The following is a 25,698-nucleotide window of genomic DNA, read 5'->3' as shown; positions in this document are numbered from 1 at the left end:
ATGTTGGCACAGAAACCTTGACCTCTGGACATTTGGCAAGCTACTCACTTCCCAATGCGCCATGAGCTCACGATGGTAAGGCCCATCTTTCCTCCTGTCCCTCTGTCTATGGTCATCCACCTGCAGGCCTTGCCATTCAGACCTAAGCTAGCAGAGGAAAACCTCCCTCCCAACGGTTTTGGCAACAGGATATGATGGCTGGGACTTCCCACACATGTAAGGAAAAAGCATTAACCTAGGGCACTCAATAAAGATCAGATATATTCCTTAGATCAAGGCAAAGCTGTGGCTGCACATTTAAATAAAATAAAGCAAGTTTTCACTGGTGATGGGGCCCGCCGGACACAGAGGGCCAGGCTGCAACCACAGTGAGACCCAGGCCATGGGAACCCCACAGCCTCACAGGACTGCGCTGAACTCTGAATTCTGTCCTCCAGGCAAGGTGTAAGAAAGACCAAAGCTTTTTAATTTTGTTTTTCACTTCCCAACTACTACAAAAGGCATGTTTCTACCGAATAAAAAAAAAACCTTCAGAAACTGCCATAAAGCAGCAGTGTCTCAAGCTCCTCCTAAGAACGTCTCAGCCAGCTGTTGAGAAGCAGGTGCCTTACTACACAGCCTTCGCTTAGCAAGGGACGTAACCAAGGACTAAGTCTTATTTCCAGGAAGAACCACACCACACACTCACACACACCAGGGAATGCTCTGTGTGAGGCTCAAGGAGTGGCCGCAGGCTGTGGCAGCCACCACGGGAACTGCGGCTTCACACCCGGAGAGCCCTGGGCTGCAAGAAGGCGGCCACCAACGAGGCATTTCCCACCAGACACCATGCAGGCTGTGCCACACCCAGACGGAGCTGCCCTGCCCAGCGAGGACACGGAGAAGGCCATTCCCAGGCCCACACCACCCCTGCCCTGACCTAGCCCCAGCCCTCCCCTCCAGAAGGGGAGAGAAGGACACAAGGGTCAGGCCCCGGGAATACCCAGGAAGCCCCGAGATCAGTTTGTCCTCTGTTGCCCCTTTACCTTGGCGTGTTTAGTGGGCACTGCGCTGGACTTCCAAGGTGACACGGCATCCGTGCCCTTCTCGTTGCTCAACCCAGGAGAGGCCTGCAGGAACAGAAAAGCACAAGCAGGTCAGGGGGCGACACCACTAGGCAACCAGCACCTGCGCTTAGAGACACCACTGCCACCCAGCTGGGAGCCACCAGCCTCCTCTCACACTGACTCTCTGGGCAGCAACCATCACCAACCGGCCTCACTGTGCTAGAGAAGGCTGAGGCTGCCAGGAGCAAAGGGAACAGCAGATCCCAGGTGGAAACCCAGCTCTGCCTGAAGCCAAAGGCCTGAGGTCCCACCTGCTGTCCTCACAGCCCATCCCAAGAGCCAGCATGGAATCCTGTGAGTGAGCCTCTAGGGACATCTCAAGTCCACCTTAAGCGATGACCACCACCCTAGAGAGCTGACCCCAAAAGGTCAAAAGCTGAAACACACACTCCACACCCCATGCCTGCCTCACACACCCAGGCATGACACACTCCCTGCAGGCACGCCTCACACACCACCCCCTGCACACAACTGCATGCTTGCACACACACCTCACATACTCCCTGCACACACACAACTGCACACCTGCACACACACCTCACAAACTCCCTACACACCTCACACAGACCCCTACACGTACAACTCCTGCACACGTGCCTCACACACACCCTGCATACATGCCTCCTGCACACATACCTCACACATCCCCCCTGCACACACACCTCACATATTCCCCCTGCATACACACCTCACATACACCCTGCACACACACCTCACATACACCCTGCACACATACCTCTTGCACATATACGTGCTGCACACATGCTCCCTGCACGCATGCTCCCTGCACACATGCTCCCCGCACACATGCTCCCCGCACACATGCCTGCAAAGCTGCATCTTGCATAGAGCAGACAGTGCTGCAGTCGGAAGGGACCAAACAACATTAACTGGAAAGAAGATGCTAGAAAATGTCAATCCGTTAGATTCACTGGGCTTTAAGCCCTTCTAACCAACTTAGTAAAGAAAATTAGGAGGAGATGGTCCAGCTCGACACCCATCAGGCTGGAAAAGAGAAGGGGCTGGTTGCCACTCGCAGTGTACATGCCAGGGCTCTTGTTGAGCACCAAGGGGAGTGGGCGGCAGCCCCAAGGCTAGTCTGTCTGCACAAGCAAGGGAAGGACACTGGTGGAGACCAGAAGCATTCTAAATTTCCCACCGTCATCAGCCAAATGCAACTTCCCTGTGTGCCTGACACCCGCACCTGCACCATGGCCAGCTGCCCTGCAGAGAAGCTCTGGAACTTGAAGGGGATGTGGGCGGTCTCGTGGGGGCGCAGGTAGAGCTGGGGGGCCAGGCTGCCGCGCAGGTGGAACATGTCCTCCTCCACCGGCGTGTGCAGGCCGGCAGCACCCTTGAAGTCCCTCCACTCCTGACTGTCCACGATGACGCTGGGGGAGGCAGTGTCCAGGCGTCAGGGCAGTTCTTCCCAGGAAGGCCCACAGGAGGCTACGTCCCACCCACCGAGAGCGGTGCTCAGAGGAGGGGGAGAGAGGAATCAAATCGCCCCGGCTCTCAGGCAGAATTCAAGCCAGCTCAGCAGGGGCGCCGGCTGCACCCGACACAGATCTGGGCTGGGGCAGGACGGGCACTGCTGAGACCTCACCTCAGCTCGGGGTTGTCGATCTCCACAGTCACTGTGTGCTGTGTGTTGTGGGGGTTCTTAAGCACAAACTCGAAGAACTCAGCGACCCCCAGCGTGGCGTGGAGTGTGTGCTCTGTGGTGATGGCCAGGCTCAGCAGGCTGGCGATGCTTTCAGCCTTTGTGCGCTCTCGGTAGGCGGCGATGACCTGTAGGTCCCGCAAGTGCTGTGTGCGAACGCTCTGCTGCACCTACAGACAAGAGGACATGGGCGGACAGGGTCCCAGGCACACCCTCCTCCACAAGGGGCTATTGCTGGCCACCAACCAACCGCAATCTCAGAACAGGACATTTCTCCACGAGCATCACCACCACCACCCGCTTCCTTGACCATGTGGTCTGGGTGGAACTGGCCGGCCCCGCCCAGGCATGGATCTCAGGCAGTGCTGGACAGAGATCTGCTAGCTGTATCCCCGACACGGAGGTCCACACAGCACCCCTGCCTGCTCCTGAGAGACTCTTCACAGCCACGAGTCTGGCCCCCCGCACAGTGGAGAATTGGAAGTTTCAAACAAGAGAAAAGAATGGCCTCAAAACTATGGTGACAGGCCTCACCAGCCAGGTCCCCAACACAACGTCGGGAGCCCTGCCTGGGCCCAGCGTCCACAGGAGAGGACAAGCCCCCGGCCTGCTAAGTCTCGGTCACACCGGGTCAGAGTCCGGGCAAGCAGCACACTGCCTCAGCAAGGCTCAGCCACCCCCTTGCTCTGATGCCCCAGGGACTCGAGGGGCTTGGCCAGCACACGTGGGTTCTACCGGGTGGGGACTGGCTTGTTTTTCTTGTGGGCCTTACAAGAAAAAGTGAGGCCCACTAGAGGCTGCCTTGCAAGATCTCAGGCCTGGAAGGGGCCACCCCCATGCCGGGGAGTCAGCCGGCCAGCCTGCAGCTACTCCAAGAAGCCGCTGTGGCCGGGCGCTGGGAACCTTCTGTCTAACACAGAGGAGGCTGAGGCATCAGAGAGATGGGCTGACTTTAATGCTTTCAGGATTTAACTCAAAAGGTGAGGACAAAATTTGATTTCTGACTTAAATGACTTTGGACATTCACTTTCCAACATCCAAGGCTCTGGCTGTTCCTTTGCAGGGGGATCGGAGCTGGCCTTTCACACTTGGGGCCTCCATCAGAATTTTATCATCAGAGCTTTTCAGAAGTGGAACCTCTGACAGGCTGTGCTGGACGATGGGGCCAGACATGAGTTAGGATGAGAAACAGGGCTAGGGCTGAGAGTGGCTCCTCAACTCCAAGCTTATGCTGACAGAACTAAGGTTATCCAGGCTGGGGGCCTCCAGAGGCTACAGCCTCAAGCCCTGCCAGCCGGGAGGAAGGGAGGGAGGGAGGGAGGGAGGGAGATGAGGTGTGTGTCCTGAGGCCTGGGGAGGAGGCCCCAGCCATGCCCTGGCCCTACCCTGGCCTCCCTGCTCCCTGACCACAGAGCCCACCAGTCCTGCGGCTCAGGCCAGGCCTCCTAACCCTGTGTCCTCTCACCATGCCTCCTCCTCGCCCCAGCAGACTGAACTGAGCCTAGGGAGGGACGGAGGCGTCTGCATCCACCTTTGAGCACCAGGGCCTTGCTGGCAGGGAGGCTGAGTGGCAGCCCTGCTGAGTTTACTGTCAGGAAAAGGGACACCTCTGTTCAGACCCCGGCCTGCCTACATGTAAGGGGGACTCCCAGGAGATCTTTCTCGAGGACCCTGTGGTTCCCGACTTCTATGAGCTCCGGAGGTACAACCATTCTCACCTCCCATTTCTTAGTAGCAAAGTATTAAAAGTTCTATTTAGATTTTCAGCCAAAAAGGGGGATTTTTCTAGCCAGAATGATTACACTGACAACCCAGGATATGTCAGTTGTTCACAGCTCTGGTCCCCAGAACTGGGAGAGCCTCAGAATCACCTGCAAAGCTTTCTTCAAACCCAGGCTCCGGGGGTCCTGCCCAAACCAATCAGTACCAGAATCTCCAGGGGTAACGCCCAAGAACTGGCTTTTATTAACAGCTCTCCAGATAATTCTCAAGGATTTCCCCTGGTGGCTGAAAAAGTCCGATTTTTTTATATTCTGTCCCTAGGACTTGGGAGGAAGGTAAGAGAGAATCATGTGGGAGGCAGGGAGAGACGTGCACAGTGACTCGGTCTGCGTGGAGAGCCCAGGACAGTGACAGCTGAACAAATCCTCACCAACACGCTCGTCCCGCGCTGGCTCAACTCTCCCCCAGCCTCCTTCAGGCGCACAGACCTCATCCGCTCCAGCTTACGCCTGCGGGTGGCATCCGACTCACAGCCGATGTCCTGGGGCCCCTTGCCCTGCCGGGCATGGGTCAGTAGCACGGCGGCCAGCTCACTGTCCACGTCCGCCAGCTTCTGTGCTTGCACCACGTGTTTTCCTGCAAAAGGATCAGAGTGGGAGTCAGGTGGATGAGCAGTGTCTGCCTTCCAGGAGCAGACACCGGGGCAGGCCTCCCAGGACCACCTATCCAGCGAGGGAGCTCAAGAGCATAGCTCTGCTTTTTGCAGCTCCAATCTGCAGAGTTCTGAGATCCAGATAAAGATGATAACTATACCCTGGTTTCCACAGCATCCCCTCCTTTCCTCAGCCTCCAAATTAAAAGCAATTCTGACTCTGGCCCTTAGATCCAATGCTGTCAACACACCACCAGGGGGCTTTCTAGGGGAAGAAGGCCATGTTCTAGAAGCCCATGCTCTGGGGATCTTAAAGGGCCCACTAATGCCTTCACCCAGGGCTGCCGGCCTCAGCCCCTCGGATCAGGCATGGGGGTAAGGGGTTGCCCTCTTGGCAGGAGGCCTTCAGTGAGTGGGGGGCGGGGAACGAAGCTCAGAGCAGGCCTGGCCCCCAAGCTCCTGCTCCCAACTCCGCCCCGGCTGCCCCTGTACTGGCTGGCCCCCAGGACAGCCTGCCTCCTTTGGGGTGGCCCTACTCAAACCAGGGACACACAACGACTCGTTTAGCAAACCAACAGAAGCTGAACAGGGTCAAGCACTGGCAAAGGCTCAGCCACTACTGGATGGGCCAGGCCCTTCCTTTCGACACAGAGCAGGGGCATAGGGTGTCGGGTGGGGCTGTGCTTCGTGACCAGGCCACACCACAGGCTGACACATGAGGCTCCCAGACAATCGCTCAGCCCGGCATAGGCAGGGCAGCTGAGGGGCGCCCCAGCTTAGGGCCTGGGTCCTTCCTCACTCTCTGGAACCAGCAGAAACTTCCCACAAGAAACCAATGCCAGCCCGAGCTCTCCCAGCCTGGTTCCACTTGTATGGGGCGTGGGCACCCCCTGCAGAAGCCTCCACACAGTGGGCAGCAAGTGACCCCCGACTCATTCTCACAAGGAAACAACGCCACTGTCAGGTCCCTCACCACCATCCAATTTTAAAGGCAGCGAACTCCTTTGCAGATGCCCCGAGTGGCTCTTACAAGTCTCGGGCACAGGCTTGGTCTGAGCTACCTGCAGCCACGGCCATGAGTGGAGGGACCTGGGGCCTAGGCAGGTGGGAGTTTATCATGAGCTCAAGTTTTCAGATTGCATCACCCCAACAAATACCTCTCGTGGTCCCAATGAAACCAGAAAGGAAGTTACAGAGTGACCGTGAGACTGCACTTGGGGTGAAGCACGAAGCACTGAGAACCTTCTTAAAATTTCATGCAACTTGCTAATTGCAGAGCCTTGCGCCATGGGTGAGACATGTGCTTTTAAGGGACACCTCCTGTCCTGGTCCTGAGCAAAACAGGGTCTGGAGGATCACTGACCTCAGGGGCCTCTGATTGTCTCAGCAAGTCCTTCTGGGTTCCTGGTCCCCGACAGCTGAGCCCCTGATCTGCTGCGCCTGGAGGCAGAGTTTTATCAATAACCTCAGCCTGACTCCTGGAGCTCAGGGACTTCTCTCTATGGAGCTGGCTCTCCATCGTACTCTAGGTGGTCTGCAGGACCAGCTGAGGATGAAGGGCACTGACCCCAGGGCAGGGAATCGAGATTCTGAGCCAAGTTCACCCCTTAGCCACGGCACTGGCCAAGTCACCTGACCTCTCTTCGTCTCAGTTTCTTCAAAATTACAATGAGGAAGCTGGCCCAGAACAACAGACTCTACCTGCCTGGATCATGAATCCCTTTGAGCCCCTCATGTCTGCTCCCAGGGAGAACATACAAGTTTACCCAGAGTTTCAGGGGCCTTGTGGGATCCTGGAAGCCTTGCAGGATGGAACCCAACGGCCCCTCCCACCTCTAACAAGCCACAGCTCCAAGGCCCAGCAACACACAAAAGCGCAAGGCAGCTTTGAATTCACACAGATGATCTGCAACCTCTGGGGAAAATGCTCCTTAAAGAGCACTTCCCACTTGTAATTCAAATGACAAGTACTTTATATTCAGGTCTGTGAGGCCTTAAATTTTAAGAGGATAGAAAAACTTCAGAGCCTCCCTGCTGTGAAACACATTTTCACCAAACCCAGGTCTTTCCCTCTCAAGACCAGGTCTTTCTTTCCCAAGCTCCATAACTGGCTTCCCTCTTCTGTTCACAACATGAGGGACCTCAGCTTGTTTTGAAAATCAGTCTATGTTCATCCTGACCTTCTCTCCATTCCTCCTTCCCTTGCAGGTGAGCAGCCAACCAGACACAAATGCCACTGGCAGGGTTCCCACTTCTCCAAACAGCACAGTCGCCTGCAGAGCCCAGCCTAGAGCACCAGGGTGTGATCAGTGTGGTGGCTCAGTGGGGCCAGTGGGTCCACAGGGGCATCCAGCCAGGGCACCGAGCTGCATATGGACAGCACAGTCCTGCCCTAGATGCAGATGGGCATTAACAGCACCATGAATGGTCCACACACAGACACACACACACACACACGCACATGTGCACACACACAGCCTTCTACTTCTCACACACCATTCATGACCCACCCGCACATGGACAGCACAGTCCCGTCCTAGACGCAGAGGGGCACTGACAGCACCACAAATGGTGCACACGCACACACACACACACACACGCACACACACACGCAGTCTTCCACCTCACCCACCACTCACGACCCACCCACACATGGGCCCAACAGTGTCAACTCACGCCTTGAGCTTCCAGTCGTGAGGAGGCTGCCTCCAGAGAAGCGGCTGGCTCCATTGTTTGCGATGACCCGAGATCTGGACGGTGGCAATGTGCTACAACCTCTCACTTTCTGTTCACACGGGTGACCTACGTGAAAAACATCCCAACATAAGACACGAACCCCAAATAAGAATCTGATGAAACAGATCAACCCACCACATAAGCGGTTGTGGCTTTCAAATGGCCCATCTATACCCCGACACGCTAAGGCCCCACCGCCTCTGTTTTGAATGTTTTGCAATTGAGAGACAGGTGGGAGCTCGTTCTGCTGTGAACTTTCAGCTAGGTCTTCCTTCTCCTGCCGTGTCAGCAGCAGCCTCCATTTCCTGGGTTGAATGAAAGCGTGTGGCACTCACAGTTCGCTGCACACAGACTCTTCCTTCTGGACCTCTGGTCGCAAGGTGGGCTGCCTCACAAAGTCTAACCTCGGCCTCTTGATGGCTGCATTGATCAAGGAGAGGCCTGTGTGCATTCACACGTGCAAATGTCTGACTCCACACACACCCAGGGTCAAAGAGCCCCCGCAAAATGGAGCCTTCACCAGGGCTGTGTTCATAACAGAAGTCTTTGGCAAGCAAGTGGTGTGGCCTCGGGACAAGCATGTCTCGCAGCCGGCAGGTGTGGCACCCTGCGAACTTGCAAACCTGAGTGTCCTGGGGGAAGCTATGCTTGCCCATGGCGCGCTCTTCTGCAAGGATGGGACCCACAACCTCGGTGTGGCCTTTACCTCCCCAAGGGGTGAGGCAGAGCACCGCCAACGAAGCTGTGTCCCAAAATGAACCACCCAGGGTGCCCACAAAATGCTTGTGCCATCAATTTCCTTAATTCCAACGAGGCAGTGTTGAGTGCCCTCGGGCCTGGGATGTCCTCACCATTTTCCCGGGAGCTGTTAAAAGTGGGAACCCCTTCCCCTGGGCTTCCTGCCTCTCTGCATCCCTTCGCTCCTGCCTACCCCCAGCCCCAGGAGAGGGAGGGGCTTCCACACTGGCCAGGTCCCTCCTCGGCTGCAGCAGATGCACCTGCTGCACCAGGTTCCTTCCCCTCTTGCCTGTCAGGAGCTGCTGTTTTCAAGGACAAGCCCAGTGCTGGGAGCACACCCACACGCAGGCACCTGCAGAGGTGAGCCACATCCTCCGTCCAACCCAGGTTCTCTTGGTGACAAAACCGGAGCTGGCTGATGGAGGTATCTCTCTAGAATGGTTCTGAGCTGAGGCTGGAAAGGGAGTGCCCATCCTCCCAAGGGAGCCAGGCAGGTCTCCGAGCTGCTCTACCTGAGTCCAGCCCCTCTACACCCCAGGGAACAGCGCCTGGATTTTGGAAAGGACCTGAAAGCCAGATACTGAATCGCAGCTGGCAACATCAAAGACATTGGCGGGACAGCAGACCAGCCCCCCCAGAAGGGCTGTTGAGGGCAAAGGCTCCGATGTGGTGGTAGAGAGAGGCTAGATTTAGAAATCACAGACTGCCTGGAATCAATCTCCAGAAAACTTCTAGAAGAGCTTCACTTCACAGATGGATGGAAAGCTGACGACACAGCAGTGAACACTCCCTGCTGCCCTCAAAGAACTCACATTCTCCTAATTCTTAAGTTCCTTTGGTCATCTTGAGTGCTCTCTCCGGATCTCAGTCCAAGCCGGGCTGTCCTTCCTGCCACCTCCTGCAGGCTGGAGCTGTTCTTGGTCATCTGTCCCTGCTTCAGTGTTCGTAAGTTCTTTCAAAACTGAAGCTCCAAAAGCAACTGTGGCAAAGGCACTGGCGCGTTGCCCACCTCCTCCCGTCTGTGCACAAGCACAAATGCAGAACTCCCCGGCTCAGGGCCGTCCCTGGAGGCAGCTTGAAAGCTCACTGGGCAGGTGTGGGGTCAAGCCGCCTGCTCACCTGTGCTGAGAATTCGGCCCTCAAGGCCAGGTTCTCACAGCCACGCTCACAGCCGTCACCATGAAGGATGGGAAGGCTGGCTGCCTCCTCCCACGCCCCAGTTGGCAACCAGAAAGGCCAGTGGCGCGCTTACCCAGCCATCTCTCAGTGGCGCACTTACCCAGCCATCTCTCAGTGGCGCGCTTACCCAGCCATCTCTCAGTGGCGCGCTTACCCAGCCATCTCTCAGTGGCGCGCTTACCCAGCCATCTCTCAGTGGCGCGCTTACCCAGCCATCTCTCAGTGGTGCGCTTACCCAGCCATCTCTCAGTGGTGCACTTACCCAGCCATCTCTTTCCAGAGGAATTAATTTCGTTCTTGCCAATGTCCCAGTAGCTGACACCCCCAGCCTCCTGCTCTTTCTCCTTGACCTCGACGTCAGCACCGTGCTGTGCAGCAGGACAGTCGTGCTGACTTCCCCCTCAGCCCAGGTCCCTGCTACATCCCCACAAAGACGTAGCCTCCACGTCGCCCACACACCCTATACTGTGCTTCTGCCTTCGGGCTACCAACCGCCTCCTGGCACCTGCAGCGTCCACTCAGTCCTCACTCCAAGCCAGCTTCCTGAGAACGAGCACCTAGAACAAGGGCTATTTCAGTCTTCTCCCTGTTGCTCTCAGACCCTCCCTCCTGTCCTGGCCCGCCATGGCCACCTCTGCTCCCACACGCTTTGCAGGGGTCTCCAGCTTACCCTCAGGTGAAAGCCCGCACCCTCCCAGTGGAGGCTGCAGAGCTTCTGCCCAAACACCCTCCTCTCGCCTGCCAGGAATCCGTTTTTGGCCCTGACAACTCGTGGTCACAAGATCAAGATCCTCATCCCTAAGAAAGGAACCCAGATCAGCACTCCTTCACACGAGTAGATGTTCATGCCCCATGGGCTGTATCTTCTGAAGCCCAGGAAGAACAGGGCTCCGGGTGAGAAGGGCACTCAGGCTTCTTATCAACGCTTTCATCAATCTCTCCACCACAGCGCCAGGTTCAAGGGCGAACACCACCACAAAGAAGCCACGATCGGTGTCCTCAAAGACTTCCCAGATTCATGTGGGAAAACGGCAGACAAACAAGCAGGCCAGGGCGAGGAAGGGACAGCAGCCTGAACCAGCCCAGCCTGCCTGTGCCAGGGCCAGAGCTGTGGGCACTGGCACTGATGTTCACACTCCGGGCCACACTGCCCTCCACATGACGAGGAGGAAGTGCCACCGATGTTCACGCTCCGGGCCACGCTGCCCTCCACATGACAAGGAGAAAGTGCCACCAGCCCCAAAGCCTCAGTTTCCCACTCACAAGCTCAGAGTTGCCCCAGCTTCTTGCTGTGTGTGTTTCTTCCCACGGGAATTCGCGGCAGGGGCAGCAGCTCACGGGCTGGCGGTCCTGGCAAGCTCTCTGTCACGTCCCGAGGACCTGCTCCAAGAAGGAGGGGCCTCCCAGGCACCCAGCACCTCCATTCACTGTGGGCTGCAGTGGGTTCATCCTACACCCGGCACCTCCATTCACTGTGGGCTGCAGTGGGTTCATCCTACACCCAGCACCTCCATTCACTGTGAGCTGCAGTGGGTTCATCCTACAACCGGGGCAGCCCAGAATGCTCCATAGCTTTCTCGACCACCTTCATCTGACAGTGAGTGGTTCCCTGAATCGCAGACAAGGCCTCTGGTCCACCCACATCTGACTGAAGTGGGCACTGGTCTATTTTAAGCCTGTTCTATGCACCACCCTGAGAAGTACTAAGAGATCAAGGAGAGTGTTGCAAGGCCAAGCTGGGTCCAAACAGCTCCTGGGGCAGGCGACCAGCATTCTTGGAGCTCAGGCTCGCAGGACACCTAATGATGACAATGGCTGCAGCGGGTGGGACCAGCAGGACACGGAACCCCGCTGGGCTTCATGACCGTTTCCTCTTACTGTATTTATACTTAGAGCACATGGGAAAATAAACCAGGTAAGCTGAATTTACACTTGCGTGCTCACTCAAGAAGGGTACGAGCAGCAAAGGCACTGCATTTCATCAGGGCACAACTTGGATGTTAAATTAGTGTAGGCTTTCTTCCCCTTCCATGAAACAGGTTACACCCGCACCAACACATCTGCTGCAGAGGCGGGAATTCCCTCCAAACATACAGGGCTCCCGATGCAGCCCTGCAGCTGGAGCAAAGCCCGCCACCGCCAACCGTGTGACCCCACAGCCTGGCCATCTGTCAGAACCCATCACCACCCAGTTCTCCTAGGATGTCCCGTGAGAACACAGATGCTTGGCCTGTGGGGCCATCTGTCCTGACGCCTGCCTCCCCCAGGAAGGGCCACAGAACACAAGTAACACCCAAGCTCCCAGCCGAACCCCCGTCCTACTCCACAACCAAGATCACCGCCCAAGCTCCCAGCCGAACCCCCGTCCTACTCCACAACCAAGATCACCGCCCAAGCTCCCAGCCGAACCCCCGTCCTACTCCACAACCAAGATCACCGCCCAAGCTCCCAGCCGAGCCCCCGTCCTACTCCACAACCAAGATCACCGCCCAAGCTCCCAGCCGAGCCCCCGTCCTACTCCACAACCAAGATCACCGCCCAACCTCCCAGCCGAACCCCCGTCCTACTCCACAACCAAGGTGACTGGGATCAAAGAAAGCAATCTGGTGCTTCCTGTCCCTGGATGACAAAAGCTGACAGAAAGACAGTGCAAAAGAGGCTGCCAAGGAAGTCAGCAGGCCTGCGTGAAGCAGCCACCAAGCATGAGGGCAGACCTCTCCCCGTCATCAGAGTCCCAGGGCCCTGAGCCCAGCTGGCAGACACCCGTGTCCCCAGCCATAGCAAAGGTTTCCTTGCGTGGCCTCAGACAAGAACATGCACTGTGAATGCAGCTGTCCCAGAGCAGAATCCAGGCCGAGGCTGAGGCTCAGGCTCTGTTCCGCTCGGTCACCTACAGGCTTCCATGACCAGCACCGACGCTGCTGGCAGAGAGAAGCCTACTGTACCACAGAATAGCCAGTTTTATGAAGAAAGAAAGGCCATAACACCTTTTTTTCCAAAAAATGCAGAATCGACAGAGGAGAGCCAGGCTCGCTGCACCGATGCACAGAGTGCTGCGGGTGGCATTTGTCCTTTGTGAAAACCTCTCCCTCTCCCATCAGCGCCGGAGTCTCCCAGGCTGGCTATCTCAGCCTCCCCTTCCTATGAGCTTATCTCTCTCTTGCAGGCGAAGTATGAAAATGACAATTGGAGATAACATATAATGGAGGCAATCTTTCTTCTGAAGATAAGATTTTAAAACCTGGAGTCACTGCACATTTGGTGGCTGGAGAATTAAATATAAAAACAACCAACGCGGTCTTGGAGCAGAACGCTCCTTGCAACTCCCTTAGTTGCATGAGCCTTTGAATAATGCCTGCTCCTCAGATGTGGCTCATTTATTTCTCCAGAACCTAATTGAGTTTTGCTGTGTCCATATTGTCTATTTTCCAGGCCGCCTCGGATCTACATTCGTAAACAGGCAGGCAGAGCCTCCAAGCCAACTTAATGAGCTGTGCACTTGAGCTCCTCCGCCAGGCCCCCCCAACCTCTGTGCTGCCAGCGCCGGGTGGATGTGGCCCATGGGGCTCTGGGGTTTACAATCAGGCTGGGTTCTGAGGAGTGGAAAATTCCCTAAAAAATAGCAGAGAAGTCTGAATCTCACGCAGACAGACACAGCTTCAGAAACATCACATGGCTTAGTTTTGTTGTGCTTTCAATTCTGCCCTGAAAAATCCCAAACATTCCAGAGGACCCTCGGGAGGTTCAGTGAGCTTGTCACTGGCCCTACAGGGTCCCACATCAGCCCTCTGCCCTGAGGTGCGCACAGGCAGGCACCCAGCCTTGTGTCCCTTGACGTCCCATCAGCAGCCCCTGTCCCAGCAGAGGCCTCAGTCAAAGCCCCTGGAACGTCCCAGGTGGGACCCTCCTGAGCCACCCAATCCACGTGTCCCACCCGCCACAGTCCTGGATGTGGAGTGAAGTCCAGGGCTTTGCTCAGTCCCTCTAACGAGCAATCCCAGGGCACCATTTTCTATAAGGTCATTGTGCTGGGCCGAGAAGAAGGGCGCCTCTCCATTCTCCTCCTCCTGGGCTGCAGGGATGTTGGGAACACTTTCCTTGTCTGTCCTCCATCATGAGGCACAGGGAAGTCTCTCCCGGAACCCGGTCACTGTTTGAGGACTGTCCCGGAGATCCTCCAGGGATAGCAACAAACAACAACATGCAGGAGAGCCCAAGATGACTGATGACCTCTAACCCCAATCAGAAATTCAGAATGCAAACAACTGGGTCCAGGACAGACTCAGCGGCCGAGGACACAGGCTCCATGGCCAAGCTGGTGAGAATTCTGCCAGTTTCTTCCTGGGCCCGTGAAGCCCATGATGTGGCCCCTGCCCGAGGGAGCCCACACTCTACCAGAGGGGTTGGGTGGCCGCTGGAGAAATGGCACAAGGCTGGGGACTCTTACCCACGTTGGCCAAGGTCAGGTGCAGCCGGCCCTTCACCACTGAGTGGACGCCGACGGGCTTGACGCGGCCAAACCCCAGCATGTCTCCACTCACCACCATGTTGTCCTGCTCGTATTCAGTTGCCACGACCTCAAGCTCGTGGGAGGCCTGCACAGCCGGCCGGCCTTGGCGGAGGAGATGCTGCAGAGGAGAAAAGTGCGTTCAGAGGCTGGAGCCGGCCCTGGGCTGCTTCCACCCGCCCTGCAGGTGGAGGCTGCTCCCCAACCCACCAGGAAAGCCACTGTGGGCGGGAGAGGGTGTGCACAGGACAAGACCCTGAGCCACGTTGGGGGGTGAGGGGGTGGCGAGCCAGGCGCCAACGTCTTAAAGCAGGAGTCCTTATTACTGGGGTCTTTTTCACAAAGTCTTAAGTAAAGTATGACTGGATTTACCCACTGAATAAATACCACTGGGCCCTGGGAAGGCATAAGTGGGTCTGGCAGCTGCCCTGGAGGATCCTCCCCTCCACAGGAAGCAAGAGCGGGAAAGAGGGCAGCCAAGCAACGCAAAGGACTCTTAGCCAAGCATGTCTGGGACAGCGAGGAATCCAGGACGGAAACCCGAACGGGACTCCAGGAGGAAGACAGGCCATGCACAGAAAGGGCAGGGGAGGCAGAGAAGGCCAGGGAGGCAGGCCAGGCCGAGGGCACAGGGTACAGGGTACAATGCCTCTCCCGTCTCCCTGGGCCAGGGAGCATGGCTGGGGTAGGGGCCTGTGGGGCCCAGAGAGGGGCCATGGGGCACGAGGGGCCCGCCGGGAGCCCTGGGCTGGGGTTTGACCCAGATCTGCATGCCAGGCCGAGGTTGCTCGGGGCAGGATGGGAGCAGGAAGCTTCAGACCCAGCAGGGCCTCAGCAGGACTTTTCTGACCACGGGCTCTTCTGCTGATCAGATCCCATGGCTCAGTACTCTGCCCGAACACCAGCGCTGTGAGGCGTGTGGAGGATGACAACGGCCTCACGGCTGTGCCCCAGGCATGGCTGGGACACTCTTCCCCGTGTGCCCTCTCTGCTCTGGTGCTTCCTCTCACATAAGCAGCAGTGTGGGAGCAGATGAGGTTCCTGATTTTGTAATTCTCCAATTTCTACAGCAACAAAAGTGCCTGTCTCTGGGAGTGAGACGCCAGACCTGACCCTTCCCTTGTGGGTCTGGGGCTTCCGGTTGCCGCAGACCCTGCTCGCTTCGCCACACTCGTCTACACTGCATACGATCACCGCATAGACATCGATGATTCCGGAACCTCAGTCAGTGTGAGACTGAGAAGATATGAGAAGTCTCCTTTGGAGAACGGCCAACAAATACAAGAAACCATGTCAGCTTCTCCAGGAGGCAAGGAAATGCGAATGAAAACAAGGGACCATTTTCCTCCCAAATCATTATCAAAATGGCCAGTGGCGACTGGTTTCAAGGCTGACGCACTGTGAAGCCAAGGGCATGGGACGCAGTGCCCTCTGTCTTCAGGAAGTGCAGGCCTGGCTGAGCCTTCGGGCCAAACCCCCATCTGGCTCTGCACGCCTGCGGCCCTCACGGTGGCGCCATCAGAATTCTACTTCTGGGAACATGTCATTAGGGAGAAGAGGATGGTAAAGAGCACAAGCTCCAGAGACAGAATTAGGCTAAGACTCTGCCCTGATTATCACCAGCGTGACCCTGGGCCTCTGTTTTCTCCACCAGAAACGAGGATAAAAACAGAACTGCCCCAGGGCTGGGCTGGGGGTCACACTGAAGGCAGCACAGGAGCCGTCCGTCCCTTGGAGGAAACTCTTCTCATCGCCGTAGCAACGTGTTACGGCCAGCACCCCCAGGAAATCGGCTAGAAGATGGGGGTAAAGTTGAACTTCAAGAAGTCCACAGCCGTGATTAGCAGAAGGAAAAGCCACTGTAGCGACCTGCGACAGGAAGAGCTCAAACAAGATGAAAGCTGGCCCCGCCTGCAGAAAGTAAGTCCACCAAAGGCTAACCAGAGCATCCTAACTCTCCCAGGATCTGGAGTCCAGAGGATTCTCTCTGTTCATCTCAGTTTTTCATGTTTTCTACCTAAGTTTTAAAGTTACAAGATTTTATTTTAGAAAAGTGAAGCTTTAAATTTAATTTATTCAAGTCTATGTCAATAAGCGTAACGGCACTTGTTTAAGGGGCTCTTCATGTAGGAGGAGATCAAATGGCTTCCGTCTCCAGGTGGGACAGCAAAGAGGGGGCACAAGGCTCGGCTGGGCATGACGGGGGAGCCACTGCCGCCCCACATGTGCCCAGCGGGACCTGGCTCTGCCTCCCACACTGCCTGCCTCCTTCACGCCTCTCCACCATGCAGAGCCTGCTGGGGCTGAGGCCTGTGCTAGAGATGCTGTGGTATCAACACCCAGTCCTCCCCTTGGGACACCAAAGCCAGCATGAGAGATGGACAAGCAAGGGCCACGATGACTCTGTGGGGCCCATGCCATGATCCCAACAGGAACAGAGGGCCAGGGTGAGGCATGAGAAGAGCAGCCAAGCCCTGCGGAGTCCCTGCCAACTGCAGACCCCACCCTGAACGTTCTGTGCACAGCCCACCACCCTGGGGGGCATCCCCCTCCTCTAGAAGTCACAGGGAGGTGGGATGGAGCCTGGATCAGTCGGTCAGACACAGGAAGCCAAGAGCAGACCATGCCTCAGAGGAAGAGCAGCTGGAAAAACTCCCACACCCCCACATCCCCCCACCCCGAGAGCACAGCACAGCTGAAGGAGCAGAGGAGCCATGCTTCTCAGGGGTCAGCAGCTGCTGGAGAGGACAAGGCTAAGATAGGAAGCCCAGGGGTTCAGCCGTGTCAGGAATCCAGGAGGAAAGCAGCTATGTGGCACTCAAGAAAAGTTGGGAAATCTCAGAGACTCAGGGGCTGCAATAATGATGCCACATCCTCTCCCAGCTCCGCCCCATGGCCTGAGAGGAGAAGTCTCAGGACACCATGGTAGTGTGTGAAACTGGCCCCAGTCCTTGACCCAAGAGTTGTCATGGGGTCCCTTTCATACAATGGAGAAGTCCTGGGAAGAATCCCAGGGAGGACGAGTGAAAGAATCCATGGGTTTAGGTTTTAGTATACAAGGAGAATGGAAAAGGACAATTAGTAAAAGAGATGCTAATTTTCATTAGAATGAGAAAAACACAACGCGTGTCACTGATCTTAGGAATCAGGTCACACTGCACACCCCAGTCATTCGCGTATCCATTCATTCATCCTCAACCCACCTCTGATGCACCTGCCCTCACCACATTCACCACACGGAAGGAGATGAAGTGACACGGCCTGGTAGGTCAGTTTGCAGGAGAAATAGATAACTGAGTTTGATCTTAAGAGTTTCTTGAGCAAACAACTAACATTATAGAATTCAGACAGTGAAAAATCTTTTCCTTTCAAGAAACAGAGAATGAAGCACTATTTTTAATGAGTGTACAAAGAAGGCCAACCAAGTCTTATGCAGGACAGTGCCCACTCTTTCCAAGCAGACAGATGCTGGGAGCGTGACTTGTCCCATAAGGGACGCAGCACCCACTGTGCCTGTCCTTCCGGAGAGCCGCTACCTTCATGTGGACGGCGGCAGATCCGATGAGCAGCAGGGAGTCTCCATCCCAGACGTCGATCTGCAGGATCTGCAAGGCCAGGTAGCGGGCGAAGCAGCGCCGCTCACCTGGCTTCAGGAACCCAGGGCCCACCATGTACCTCAGCTGGAAGCCAGGAGATCCTGTCAAAGAGGCCCCAAAGGAGACCAAAAGTAATTGGAGTCATTCATCATCTTTACACTCGGAAGAGATTTCGGCTCTGGTCATGATGACTAATTTCTGCTTCTGTCATAGCTACAGTTAATAAACACATTAATCAAAAACATCATAAAATATCCAAATTAACAGAATGAAGAGCCATGTTCAGAAGACTACATTTCTTTCGCATAGAAACAATAAACTCCTCCCAAAATAAGATTTATGGTTCCACCAAGTCCTTGTAACAGCCTATGATGGATGGGAACAAATGTCCTTATGAGGCTGGCTGGGGAGTTTATTATTCTGGGCATGTAGAATTTAAGAAAAAATGTAGTCTACATCTGCTGTCAAAACTGGCATGTTCACACACACAGGCAAAGCTCAAACCGAGATCAGGCTTAGAAATGTGTGTGGGACACCCAGCAGCCCCTCTCCTGGCCCTAAAGCAGGACGGCACCTGCCCCGTGGGTATCCCAGGCTCCTCCCGTGGGGTCTGCCCTGGTCATCAGGCTAAGAGATGGGAACTGGACTGCGGCCCCTGCCTTCATCTTCTTGAAGTGACATTATCATTAATTCTAAATTGACAAAAATACCATTCAAACCATCCTTAGTTAAAGTTCGAGGAACAGCAATGGTGGGAAGCATTTCAAAACAACATTATTTCTCTTTCTGTCAATAACGGTGACAACATTCCCACAGCCCCCAATGAGCAGAGGAAGGAGCGAACGTTTACTCAGCACCTTCAGTGCCAGGTCCCAAGCCAGGCTGAAAAATGGCCACAGGTCCTCTCCACCCAGGCTCCAGCCACCTCAAGCCCCACAGGATGACCACAGACCACATCCCATCTGTGTTTCTCAAGACCAGAGGACAAGGAGTGAGGGCAATGTGTCCGGACAGGAGACCTAGGGGGAGTGAAGAGTGCAGGGCCCAGGGTGGGCCCCAAGGGGGTGGAGCAAGGACCCACTGCTCAGGCCTGGCGCTGGCCGCAGCAGGTGCTCACGGGGGCATCTTGGGGCAAAAAGGCAAATAAGGAATCTGGACGAAGACCAAGGAGGAGCTGATGACTAACATCACGCAAGGGCAGGGATGTCACCAGTGTGGCACCTCAGAGGTGACCAACCACACAGCCCCCACCCCCCTGCCTGGACTGTGGCATCCAGTGAGAGCTCCCAGCGTGAGCGACGCAGAAGACGGGTGATTTCTGCATTTCCAACTGAGGTACCGGGTGCATCTCACTGGGGCTTGTCGGACAGTGGGTGAAAGTTGAGAGGCTGGTCAGAGGAGCCCAGACCAGGATGGCCCTGTGCCTAGCATGCTCCCGCCCCCCACTCCAGGAGCTCTCAGCATGCTGTCAGCTCTGGGATCAGTGTCTCCCTGTCTTGAGACCCTGAGCTCCTTAAGGGTGGGGCCCTGCTTGTCCAGTTCTCCCAGCACTACCCCGTGTAGGGCCTCCCACATGGCAGGGGCGCAGTCATTTGTTTGCTGAGTAAGTGAATTAATGGTAGCACTGAAAGGCCCTGGCAGTGCTGGGGTACAGTGCTGACAGAACGGGGGCTGACCCAGCGGGGCACTGGAAGGAGCTCCCCAGGAGACAAGACAGAGGGTCCCATTGGGTCGAGCTGTGTTTGGGACACGCGTACTCTACCCACTGCAGCCTCAGACCTCTCCCCTCCCTGTCCAGCTGAGACAAGTGGCTCCTCTGTGGCCACCCCTGAGGTCCAAGCTCCCCACAGTCCACCCTGTGTCATTTCCACCCCACTCAGAAGTCCAGGAAGCTGGCCTCCAACTGAACTAAGAAGACTCTCAGGGGCAGTGGCCCTGTCCCCCCCCCCCAAGCCCACCTCCTATGACCCCTTCACAAACACCGTGCCCCAGCCCGGATGGAATCCTCACTGTTTCTGGGGTTGAGGAAACAGAAAACACAGTAACGGTAGAAACTAACCACTCTCCATTCAAAGGCAGATCCAGGCAATGATGAATGAGTAACAATCTAGAAGACCAGAGTAGCCAACTCCCACGATGGCAGGGGTACAGGGTGCAGGGATCGATCTTAACGCAGCACCCCAATGACAGGAAAAACAACTTTTCAAGTGTATTTGGAACATTAATAAAAACTAACCATGTATTAGGCCACAAAAAACTACGCTCCATAAAGTAGAAATAACACAAACAATATTCTCTTAACATAATGCAATAAACTAGAAATGAATACACCAGCCTGGGCAACATGGCGAAACCCTATCTCTACAAAAAACAAAAAAATCACCCAGGCGTAGTGGTGCATGCCTGTAGCCCCAGTGACTCATAAGGCTGAGGCCCATCACTTGAACCCAGGAGGTGGAGGTTGCAGTGAGCTGCGATCGCGCCACTGCACTGCACTCCAGCCTGGGCTACAGAGCAAGACCTAGTCTCAAAAAAAAAAAAAAAAAAAGGTAAAATTTTTTTTAAGAAACAAACTTGCAACTACTTACTCATAAATAACTTTCTGTCAAAGGGCAAACACAATCAAAAAAGATTTTCTGGAAACTAATAATAATGAAAATACTACTTACCAGTATCAACAATCATAAGGCAGTAATCACAGGAAAATTCATAGCTTTAAATCCTTGTATATCCATACAAACAAAAGAATTAAGATAAACGAATTAAGCAGCTCAGAAAAAAAAGGAAAATAGTAGAGAATATCAAAAATCAAGGAGAAATGAGGGGACAGTAAAGATAAACACAAAATTTAATCAATTAGAAAACAAAGCAATAGCAAAACCCATATGACATAAACTTTAAAACTCTTTAGAAAGATACACAGTAGAAATGAACAGATGGAAAGGCAGCCTTGTCTTGGACCGTCATCTCCTAACTCTTGCGGCACTATTCACAATAGCAAAGACTTGGAACCAACCCAAATGTCCATCAATGATAGACTGGATTAAGAAGATGTGGCATATACACACCATGGATTACTATGCAGCCATAAAAAAGGATGAGTTCATGTCCTTTGTAGGGACATGGATGAAGCTGGAAACCGTCATTCTCTGCAAACTATCGCAAGGACAGAAAACCAAACACCGCATGTTCTCTACCGTAGAAATGGGCACAGGTGACGTCTACGCAGCCCACAAAGTATGACACAGCTACCATAGAAACGGTCATAGGTGGTAATTGAACAATGAGAACACTTGGACACAGGAAGGGGAACATACACACCGGGGCCTGTCATGGGGTGGGGGGATGGGGGAGGGATAGCATTAGGAGATATACCTAATGTAAATGATGAGTTAATGGGTGCAGCACACCAACATGGCACATGTATACATATGTAACAAACCTGCACGTTGTGCATGTGTACCCTAGAACTTAAAGTATAATTTAAAAAAAAAAATACAAAAATTAGCCGGGCATGGTGGTGGGTGCCTGTAGTCCCAGCTACTCAGGAGGCTGAGGCAGGAGAATCACTCGAACCCAGGAGGTGGAGGCTGCAGTTTGCCAAGACTGTGCCACTGCACTCCAGCTTGGGCAACAGAGTAAGACTTCATTTCAAACAAAAACAAAACAAAACAAAAAAACTGCATTAAGATGGACTTCACACCTATGGGACTGTAAAAATACCACCCATTAACGTCCCATTTTGACGGCGAGCAGGAGGAAACCAGCGGTCCCACAGATTGCCAGTGGCCCCGGGCGGTGGCACCAGACAGAGGGTGTGGGGCAGTGTCTGTCAACACCACTGAAGCCTGTGATTCCATAATCCCCTTTCCAGAACCAGAAAGAACCAAGGTTACTAACTGCTGAGATAGCGAAATACCAGAAATGATGCAAACGTCTATTAGGAGACCGGCTGAATAAACAGCAGCACAACCACCCCACAGAGCATGACGCAGCTACCGTAGAAACGGGCACAGGCGACGTCTATGCAGCCCACAGAGCGTGACGCAGCTACCACAGAAACGGGCACAGGCGACGTCTATGCAGCCCACAGAGCGTGACGCAGCTACCATAGAAACGGGCACAGGCGACGTCTATGCAGCCCACAGAGCGTGACGCAGCTACCATAGAAACGGGCACAGGCGACGTCTATGCAGCCCACAGAGCGTGACGCAGCTACCGTAGAAACGGGCACAGGTGACGTCTGTGCAGCCAAACTTGGGCTATGACGTTAACTGAAAAAAAGCAGGGAGCAGAAGAGTGTATTTGGTACGTTACCACTGAATTAGAATACAGGGAAAATAAAATGTAAATGTTTGCTTATTTTTGAAAAAACAAATCAATAAAAACACTGGAAGGATCAGCCAGAAACAAAAAGTCTGGTTACTGTTAGGAGGCCGGGCAGGGGGAGGAGCCTGCAGGGATAAGGGAAGCAGGGAGGCCCGAGCACACACTGGGCTATGGTGTTCAACTTTCAACCATGTAAACAGTCCAAAAAAATTAAAAAGGAAAGCAAACATAAAATTGAAAACAAAATTAAAACAAATGAATCATATTGAATATCAAACTGGAGATAAGAATTATTTTGAGGGCTTTTGGTCACACTAAACCAATTCTGAACCCTCGGTGGGACAGAGCCCAAAAGGAGCTGCGAAGAATCTGACTTCAGCAGGACGTGCACTGTTGACATTAAGTCAACAATTAACATCAGCAGTGTCATTGTGAAAATGCATTCTATATGTTGTTAGGAAAGATAAATAAGTAAATACATGATGAGAAACCATGATTTTCTGTGTAAGACACATACAAGGAAATATATGAGAAAAATTCTAAATCTGACTTAGGAAGATCAACATGAACTCACGTTTTACATTTTCCCGGTTTCTCTGAGGAGCCTGGTCTGCCTGAATGGGGATAACATTTCAGAGATCAGGATATGGGGTGCTTTGATTCTGGGTCTTCTTGCTTCAAAGCCTTTCACTGCTGCGAGTGTGCTTTTGGTGCGCACGGCCGTTGTGTTAGAGATATGCCTGGGAGTGAACGGCTGGGTTGTGGAGCAGCACCTGTTGTTAGGTTTAGTGGATCTGCCAAGCAGGTTTCCCTCATGCTGCACCAGCTTCCACATCCATCCACATCATCCAACATGAAATATTTACATGGTTGAAAGTTGAAACGGGCCCTGGCTGGCAGCAGGGAGAGCACAAGATGAGCCTGGAACCGGCACTGCTCCAGAAAGCAGGACGCGCTCAAAGTCCAATCAGAGCCGGTGAAAAGCCAGAAGGGCTCCCGGAATAATAATGAGTGCAACCCCGCGCATCAATGAAGGTGCAGGAGACCACAGCCACGCTCCAAAGACAAAGCAAAACAGCCGGACACCTAACGCTGGGATCGCCACTACTTGGCTAACTATTCCACCGACTTCTCACTCTGAAAACCAGCAATTAAAAGGAAAGAATTAAACCTTTGTCCTGTCTTTGTGGAGCACATATATGTAGTTCATCCCTTGTCGGTAGGGGAAGTTCTTTTTTAACAAAGAATGTGAGCTAATAAAGGCAGAGCCGACCAAATGATAGAATTAGACAAATTACCATTTCAAAAACACCACTTAAATAACTGACGCAAGCAAAGCTCAGCCCAGGGTGTTAAAACAAGAGGTGGAAGGTTGCTGGGGACCAGATATTTGCATGAAGCCAAAAAATGGCGCCAAGAATTCTTCAGTCAGTTCAAAGAGAAAAACTCTCTTTCTACAGGAGAAACCTGGGGGTGGGCACCCTAACCAAGCGACCAAATCAGCATCGTAACAATGAGATGGTCTCACATTCGCGCCTCCTGAGGTGTTGGGCTGTGAAGTACATGGCACTGACAATGAAGTGTTCATGCTGAGATCCAGAATCAACCAACTTTCAGCCCTCACTCCTGGCGTTCAAGAACCACGGGGGATAAAGCAACAAATTCAACAACATGAAGAAGCAACCAGATAAGCCCAGAACACGGGACGTTCTGCAAGACAGCTCACTTGGCCTCTCCTGAAAGCCAGTGTCACTGGAAAAGAATGCAGGCGACTACGAGATTAAAGTGATAATTACAAATACAATACAGGAACCCCGGCTGGATCCCAGATCAAAAAAATATACACGGGGGACAAATGGGGAAATGGTACTATGATATTTGTGTTATCTTAAATGTGATACTAGAATTGCACGTATATAAAAGGGTGCCCTTATTTTTAAGAGATGCATGTTGCTTATTTAGAGGTAGAGTGTTACCATGCATGTCTACAACTTACTTTCGAATAATTCAAGATGAACAGTTCAGCAACGTTCCGAAACACAGCACGGTTTCTGTAGGTGGGGACATATGGGATTAGGGCTCTCGCAGAAGGCCCGGGAAAGAGGAGATCCACTAAGGAAGAGACAGCGAGGCTGTGCTAGGTGGCCCGGAGCAGGACTGGAGGCTGGTCTGATGGAGAGGCCTCTCGGCTGGGACAGCCCAGGGAGAGGAAATGGACCGTGTTCTTCGGAAGAACAGATGCTCTTGGCTGATCCAAATTCAATTAATTCAGCTCTCACACTGAGGAGGGCCCCACGAGATAAAAACACCAAGAGGAGCATGTTAGGAAGCAAAAGGCCAGCACAGGAGCAAAGAAAACAAAAAGGGTTGAAGACACGAAGCCCAGGGCCAAGGAGGGAACCAACGCACGCAGGGGAGACCACACCCTTGGCAGAGCCCCCCGAAAGGTGCAGGAAGAAGAGGTGATGAGAAGAAAGGCCATTCACAGCTCCAAACACCCAAAAACGGAAAAAACCTCTCTCAGGAGCCCTGGGCTCCTTGGCTCCTCCAGGCTCACGGGTGTGGCTGCAGGAAGCTTCAGTTCAGGAGGACCAGCGTGCAGGGCCGTGGCACGAGCCCCCTAGCGGCTCTGCCAGGAAGACAGCCACATCTCAGATGCCACTCTCTGAGTGGTTCTTCCTCCTGATTGGGACATGGCAAAGGCCTGGGAAGCTGGAACCAAGGCGTTCTCCCATCTACCTGCATTCACTCAGACACCTGAGTCTGTGGCAATATCAAATTTTGGATTCTGAGAACATAATTTTCCTTAGGACAACTATTCAGGGCTGGGAATTGGCTTGTCTAAATGTGGTGGGTATGGGGCCAGTGCTTTAAAATCTTACATGTCCTATTAACTCTGGTGACGGGATACAGAAAGAATGCCTATCAATTCAAACACACACGCATACACACACACACACACACACAGAGACAACACACTAGAAAATGGGCAGGGGACCTGAACACATGCCTCATGAACGATGATACCCCTAAGGCCAGCAGGCCTGTGAAAGGCACTCAGTATCATCAAGGAAGCTCTGACCACGAGATGCCTCTACATCAGGATAGTTCAAAGAAACAAAGAAAACCAGCGATCACCATGTGACTGGCGAGGACATAGCGCTGTCTGGGCTGCCGGTCTCCTGCTGATGGATGTGGAAGCTGGAGCAGCACAAGGGAAACCTGCTTGGCAGATCCACTAAACCTAACAACAGGTGCTGCTCCACAACCCACCCATTCACTCCCAGGCATATCTCTAACACAACGGCCGTGTGCGCCAAAAGCACACTCGCAGCAGCATTATGCAAAAGAGCCAGAAACTAGAACCCATTCCAATGCCTATTTGAATGGAGAAGCATCACAGAATCACCAGACACTGGGTTTCTCTACAGCCAGGAGAACGGAAATGCTACTGCTACAGACAGAACAGG

The 25,698-nt window shown here is 53.8% G+C and overlaps 1 protein-coding gene across 21 annotated transcripts in view; it reads right to left on the bottom strand.

Annotated features, from left to right (window-relative positions):
• The window catches only part of NPHP4 (nephrocystin 4), a 126,707-nt gene that overhangs the window by 5,553 nt on the left and 95,456 nt on the right, over window positions 1–25,698 (bottom strand). For all 21 annotated transcript variants that reach the window (XR_010125337.1, XM_063659931.1, XM_063659966.1 and 18 more), the window contains 7 exons: window positions 17,840–18,000; window positions 14,244–14,424; window positions 7,820–7,945; window positions 4,922–5,127; window positions 2,713–2,939; window positions 2,311–2,497; window positions 1,026–1,109 (listed from right to left, as the gene is read on the bottom strand). Coding sequence is in view for 20 of the 21 variants with exons in the window: in XM_063659931.1 (XP_063516001.1) it covers window positions 1,026–1,109; window positions 2,311–2,497; window positions 2,713–2,939; window positions 4,922–5,127; window positions 7,820–7,945; window positions 14,244–14,424; window positions 17,840–18,000 (1,172 nt within the window). In the remaining variant the exon portion in view is untranslated. The remainder of the gene's footprint in view (window positions 1–1,025; window positions 1,110–2,310; window positions 2,498–2,712; window positions 2,940–4,921; window positions 5,128–7,819; window positions 7,946–14,243; window positions 14,425–17,839; window positions 18,001–25,698) is intronic.

Source organism: Pongo pygmaeus, chromosome 1, assembly GCF_028885625.2.
Source record: "Pongo pygmaeus isolate AG05252 chromosome 1, NHGRI_mPonPyg2-v2.0_pri, whole genome shotgun sequence".
In the NCBI taxonomy this organism is placed as follows: domain Eukaryota; kingdom Metazoa; phylum Chordata; class Mammalia; order Primates; family Hominidae; genus Pongo; species Pongo pygmaeus.
This window is presented reverse-complemented; position numbering and strand designations above follow the sequence as displayed.